At 30.2% G+C, this 6,505-nt stretch overlaps 1 protein-coding gene across 2 annotated transcripts; it reads right to left on the minus strand.

The window, feature by feature from the left end:
* Positions 1–1,228: 1,228 nt before the first annotated feature.
* Positions 1,229–6,505, minus strand: LOC102629528 (transcription factor bHLH120-like). Of its 2 annotated transcripts, XR_003061987.2 has the most exons (4): positions 5,920–6,505; positions 5,465–5,803; positions 5,257–5,379; positions 1,229–1,502 (listed from the first exon to the last, which is right to left on the minus strand). XR_003061987.2 is itself a non-coding variant. In XM_025092267.2 (3 exons), the coding sequence occupies exons 1-3, from the start codon at positions 6,046–6,048 to the stop codon at positions 5,314–5,316; spliced, it is 534 nt and encodes a 177-aa protein (XP_024948035.2). In that variant the 5' UTR covers positions 6,049–6,505; the 3' UTR covers positions 5,023–5,313. The 2 variants fall into 2 exon arrangements, 1 of the variants encoding a protein (XP_024948035.2); XM_025092267.2 differs by lacking the exon at positions 1,229–1,502 and having other exon boundaries at positions 5,023–5,379.

Raw genomic sequence — 6,505 nt, forward strand, 5'->3', positions numbered from 1 at the left:
CTTTAGATGTCTTTTATATACTTTTTTTTCCTAAGTAACGTTCATTTGGCATGGATCTTGATGAACGATCGAATTATTATGTGGTGAAATATTTTGAGCTTTAATTTCTCATCTTTGTTCACAGTCAAACAAAACCAAAGCATTGGGTGTTCAGATTGCATGATTTTCACTAAAGGCTTGACCAATTGATACCTTAATTTCCGCTTTATAAATACCAGTAGAACCTTGATAAATTAATAATCTTGGAATCATGAAAATTATATGAATTTGACAAATATAAATTAATCGATAAGTTAACAAATAATTAATTTATGAAGATATTCCTTAATTTGGAAAATATAACTATGTTTATTGTATTGATTAACTTTGATTTGCATGTATTATTTAAATAATAGTTAATTGCCTTACACAGGTAGTAACAACATAATGGTATAGTTTTATTTTTCTATGTTAAAGATGACATATAAAGCTCTCTCGTGCAAAGAACCATTCAAAGTGATATTAACATTTCATTTCATTTTATTTTTTATTTTTTACAAAATGACAATACTAACATGAATTTCATACTCTAAAAAAGTTAGAGATGAGATGCAAGTCAAAATCAATTACAACCATAATAATAAGAAATTAAGAATATATTTTGGAAAAGCCATAAAGATATATTTAGCTATCTAATAAGTGGGTCTTGTAGAAAAATATATGAAAATATATTATCTTATAAATTTATCGAATTATTAATTTACTACATTGGACTTGAGTTAGGATTGAAAAAAAAATATTATTATTTAATCAAAATTAACAATTTATTGAGTTAATTTACCGAAGTTATTGGTTCCATGCATCGAATACTTTTAGGGATTGGAAATATAATTGCATGATCTTGAGAATATAGCCAAATCTCGAGGTTTAGAATCTAAGTTTTTAAACTTGAACAACAAAAAAAATTGAAACCTTTGACAAGATGCATTCACCTGACCGTCAACCGTTGAACAAATAAAGGAAAACGAATTAAATAATAAACACACAAAACACTTTGAGTTTATAATAAACATAATACTGCCCGGCCCCCATAGTAACAGTTGATGCATGCATTCACATTTCACACATTACTTTTCAAATTCATGGTTCAATTACAAGGCAATGAACATAAATGCATGAATAAGTTTCACTCCATTGATTAATTTAATAATAACAAAAGCTCTTGTTCATCAGCTCGTAGATCTTTCAATGTACATAGCAACATCTCGAATTGTTAAACATGGTAGCAGGATTCTGATGGGGAGTATTTATTCATGATAAATGATATTATTAATTAAATATTTTTTTAAATGAATGATATTATTCGAAGTATCTAAATAAACGTGAAACTCTATCCTATCCGAACTCGGATTGTAAACAAAATGCAAACTGCAAATTAATGATTACAGTAAAAGATTTCAATTAGAACCTCAACTTCTCGGTTGACAGCATCGGTCACTCATATGCAAGCTACATTTATGGATCTGAAAAAAAAATAAAAATAAGTGTGAGTTCCATAGCTTAGGGTTAACTGCATCAAGTATCCGTTTAGATTAAAAAAAAAAATATATATATATATATATATATATATATATATATATATATATAGTGTCATTCCATGTAAGTAACACAGTTCATAACCAATATAGAGTTTGCGAAACAAAATAATCCATGCTACCTAGTAATATGGAGAAAATTTTGCATCATACTGAAACCTCAGCAATTAAGCCAAGCATGTCAAAAGGAAAAAAGAAAAAAAGTAATTCTTGTATTGAAAGTTTCTTTTCCACATTCTATTTTATTATGAATATTTCTAATGGTCAAAAAATCTTTCATTGTCTTGCAGCTCTACAACTTAGAGAAAGCTTGACTAGTATTTTGTATTTGTAGTTTCCAACATTAACTTTGCTCTCCGTTTAAATAAAAGAAAAAGAAAAGGAAGGGGAATTGTTACAGTACAATATCATGTACTTCACATCAACCTCACAATTGCTATCAATAACACAGCAGTAGAATCAACAAAAACTACACCTGTGTTCTTGGTAGCAACTATAGGGTTGATGTATAGTACATGATAATGTACCATAACATGCAACTGTTCATTACATTAATTGTCACTTAAAATTAGTTTTACCAACCTTTAAATTGTTTGAATAACAATACAACTTGAAGGTGCAAAAACAAAAAAAAAATTTAGGTTGTTGTATGTGACAGCTAATGTAACATAGTAAGACCTACCATAACAACGTCCTAAAAAGAAAAACTCTTTGTAATAAAATTGTGTGGAAAAGTAAATTTTTTATGTAATCATTTCTTAATTTTCCTAAGAACAGGAGTTCAAAATCATAAACTTGAATACCAATCCAGTGTCCTTCAGATACGAATAAGAAAATTTCAAAATAATACATTTTTAATATTTCTATAATTAAGCAAACTTTTGCATATATAGTTAAATCACTTGTAATGCGATTAGAATTTGCAAATAATACTTTTTTTCGGTGTATTAAACAATTGGTATCCGAAGATCACATTGGGCCCGGACTAATGCAGAATCGAGCCGGGTAGGACCACTAGGCCCGCAAAACTCTCCCAACAAGTATTTAACGCAGCTGCCATTACAAGAATTAAGGCCTTTAGCAACAAAATTGTCTTTGTTGCCTTAAGTGTGTTATAGCAACATAAAAAATATTTTGTTGCCAAATACTTAAGAAATAAATTAATATTTAATTAACATTTTTAGCAACAAATATTTCATAGCTAAAGACATACATTAGCAACAAATTAGCTTTTTGTTGCTAAAAGTTTTAGCGCCAAACTAAATATTTTGGTGCCAAAACATTTAGTGACAGAATCTTTGTCGCTAAATTCATCGCTAAATAGTTTTTACGCGAGAGACTGACCAATGGCGACAAAAAATAATTTGTTGCCAAATCTATGTAGTTAAAATTCTGAATTTAAAGATTTAACTTCTTGACTTTTTGTGACAAAATTTGAGTTTTGTTGCTAAATGTGTATTTTTAGCAACAAATTCTAATTTTGTCACTAAAAGTCAAGATTAAAGATTTAAATCATTTTATTTCCGCCAAAATTTTTGATTTTTTGAGACAAAAGATAAAGTTTGTCACGAATGTATACTTTTAGCAACAAATGTAGAATTTTGTCACACAACAAATTGAAAAATTTTAAAGTAAAGGCGGGTGGTTTTCCACCAAAATAAGTTTTCCGACAAAATTTCACTCAATTTTGTCGCTAAAAACTCCATATCCCTATTTATATCTCACACTTTTCACTCTTTTATTCTTTCATTCTTTCATTCTCTAACTTTTATTCTAAATTCTCTCATCTGTAAGTTTCTTTAACTTTCATTCTCTCATCTCTAATGTATAATTCTTATTCTTTCATTCTCTAACTCAATCTCTATCTTCTTATCTCTTCTATTTTTCTTCAATATGGTGTAATTTTTTTATTTATCTTTTTTTATTACTATATTACATTATTATTGCATTTACAAGTTAACTAATTATTGTTTGTGTTTTTTGTAGGAAATATTGAAGTTCAATCACACCACGAGATGAAGAAAATCAGTAAAGTTATATTCATTTGTAATTTTAAAAAATAGATATTACATCTTGTAATAATATTTATGTATTTGTCATCAATAATAATAATTCTTTTGAATTAATTAATTTCTTTTTTCCTATAATGGTTTTAATCATCATTGTATTTAATTTAAAAAATTGATATAATAATTTTGTTGAAAAAATTTATTTCTGCACAATTGTTTTGTAGTAAAATTATTTATTCTATTTCTTAGCAACAAAATAATATTGTTGTAAAAAACCTTTAGTGCAAGGGCAACAAAAGAGTTTGTTGCAAAACAATTTCGTAAACTAGCTGGATACTACGAATCTATTTTGTTGCAAAAAGATGTTTAAGGCAACAAAACTTTTGTTTCGTTGCTGAATATATAGAGTGTGACAGTGCTAGGCCGACGACCTTAACGGCAAACGTATTTTTGTTGCAACAATCTAAGGCAACAAAATTTATACTTTGAGCAACAAACCCTTGTTGCAAAAGGTCATTATTGTTGTAGTGTGCATTCTCAAGTCTCGAACCGAGGATCTTACTTAAGTTTGAACAATCTCATGCCAATTGATCTACGCACTTGTTGGTATTACAATCAATCGTCATTTCTTAACCAAGGAAAAAAAGAAGAAGTAACTAGCTCTTGATTTCTTCAGATATTTGTGTAAAAATATCACTCATTAAAATGATATTTGGAACTGAAAGAGCCTAATGACGTTTATTCATGTGCATACATTCAATAAGAGAAACACATTCAATTAGATAATTATATGAACTAAGCAATCTGAATTTCTTTAGATTACACCTGGCGCACTCAAGGCACTCATCCTAAGTGAAATAGCCTTTGGTGGCCTATGGCCTTTTAACAAGGAAGAATTCAAGATCTAAGAATCAAATAAAGGTTTCGCTCATTATTATTATGAACTTCAAACACCCGTTAAAACTTGAACACAGGATTTGATCTTTAAGAAGGTAGCTCGTCACCATTGAAGTTATTGACTTTAAAAAATCAAATAAATATCTTAAATATCAATAAGAATTAGATAAAGATTCTTCTCAGTCAAACAGATTTGAATGAAATAAAGATCATTATGACATTCATACATGACAAGTATAGATGGCAAAAATTGTGATGATTATGAAATGAAAAATGTGGAAGAATCCCTAAATTATTGTGTACTCAAATATTTTCTTTTTAGGTTATTCAAATATTTGTATAAATAAGGATGGGACCAAAAATTCTACTTTTTTTTTATCTTCGTTCACCTTGATATTAACTTGTACAATATATCAAAATTCAAAGTTACATATGCATATATTCACCTACTAATTTGGTGATTTATGTGCCTTTGCACTTTCAACTATTTGGAACAGCACTTTGTGAAAAGAAACTCATAACTGAGGGGATAAGATATTCGTCATACAAAGGAAAGACCGCTTGTACATAAGAACCTCTAGCAAATGCATGCGATAAAACAAGGCACCATCTTGTGCTCAAGAAAATACTCGTCTGAAAATGGTTATCGAAGTATGTCTAAAGTCAATCCTTTCGGAAACACACAGATAGCAATTACACATTCTACTACCAAAGGTTCTCAAACAAACATGATGTACTAAATTTATCAATCATATCGGAATCAGAATGTAGCTTACCAAGGAAAATCGACATACAAGGTTGGCCACCCACTGGTACTTAGAAATTTTAGATGATCATGGAATAACTTCAGTGAGTTTCTGTTGCAGGCCAGGTAGGTCAATACACGTCGTGTCACTTACCTGTAAAGTTAAACATTGTTCTTTTTACTACACAAACAAGTACAAATTTAAGCATATATTGACAATACTGATCAACTAACCGTACCTCGGTATGGATAGTGAAAAGTAACACTTGATTTACTTTCGTGGACACACAGTTAACAACATCTAGTCCTTGTTCAATTAGTACTTCAAGAACTCTTGATACTGGAAAACCTTGCTCTCTACAGCCGCTGCTGATCATAACCACGAGGCCACCTAAACATGAATGGATCACAACACGGCTAGGCGTACAGTTATTACTTGAGCTTCCAGAATCAGAAACTCTCGAAGCCAACTCCTTTTGGAGCTCATCTCGCCTAGAACTAAGTTCATTGATCTTATTCTTGAGGTCTTTCACATAATTCACAGCTTCATTCATGTGATCCGACATCGAACGCTTTCCCTGAAACCGCAATTATCAGCACAACCCTTATGTTAATTAAAGGGGGAGATTTCTTTTTCATTCTTTTTTTTTTCATTTTTAATCTAATTTTTCAAAAAAAGATTACAGTTAAGTACCTTGATATATTCAAGAGGGAGTAGAGATCTAAGAGATGCGTGAAGAACAGACATTTCTTGCCTTCTTAGCTTTTCGATGTCTCTATGAGTCATCTTCTTCTTTTGACTATCATTTGTACTGCCATCCATGGAACAAATTGTTATGAGCAAAGATTCTGTTAATTCTGTGGGATTATATTTAGTTCGCTGGGATTAGAGGAAACATAAACTAAGGAGAAGTTCATTGCTTTGGTCGGAAGGCAATATGCAAGAAAAGTTTTGAATTGAAAAAAAGGTTTCTCTTCTCTATTCTTGGCCAGGGTCGACAAAGGTTATATTAGTCAAGATTCGTCTCAACGTGATAACGGAGGGAAAAAGAAGAAGATACGTTTGTTGGGGTGTGAGATCCTCGATGGGCCTAAGATGCCTCTCTTCCCTTCTCTTCCCATTATACAAGTACAAGTAGAGATGATGAGCTTTACCTCACCAGACATAGTCAAACTTGCTAGTTGGTAATGATTTCTTTTCTTCTTTTTTTTTAATTTTTTTTTGTTTTCTAATGTGATGGTTACGATTTTTTTTTTCCTTTTCTTCCCAAAATTTGAAC

Source organism: Citrus sinensis, chromosome 9 (assembly GCF_022201045.2).
Source record: "Citrus sinensis cultivar Valencia sweet orange chromosome 9, DVS_A1.0, whole genome shotgun sequence".
Classification (NCBI taxonomy): Eukaryota; Viridiplantae; Streptophyta; class Magnoliopsida; order Sapindales; family Rutaceae; genus Citrus; species Citrus sinensis.

Bases quoted from the DNA above. Each gene is read 5' to 3' on its own strand.
- LOC102629528 (XM_025092267.2), bottom strand. From the start codon at position 6,048: ATGGATGGCAGTACAAATGATAGTCAAAAGAAGAAGATGACTCATAGA. The intron at 5,804-5,919 runs GTACTTAACTGT...TTGCGGTTTCAG, and splicing joins TCCCTCTTGAATATATCAAG to GGAAAGCGTTCGATGTCGGA. The intron at 5,380-5,464 runs GTACGGTTAGTT...TTAACTTTACAG, and splicing joins TTTTCACTATCCATACCGAG to GTAAGTGACACGACGTGTAT.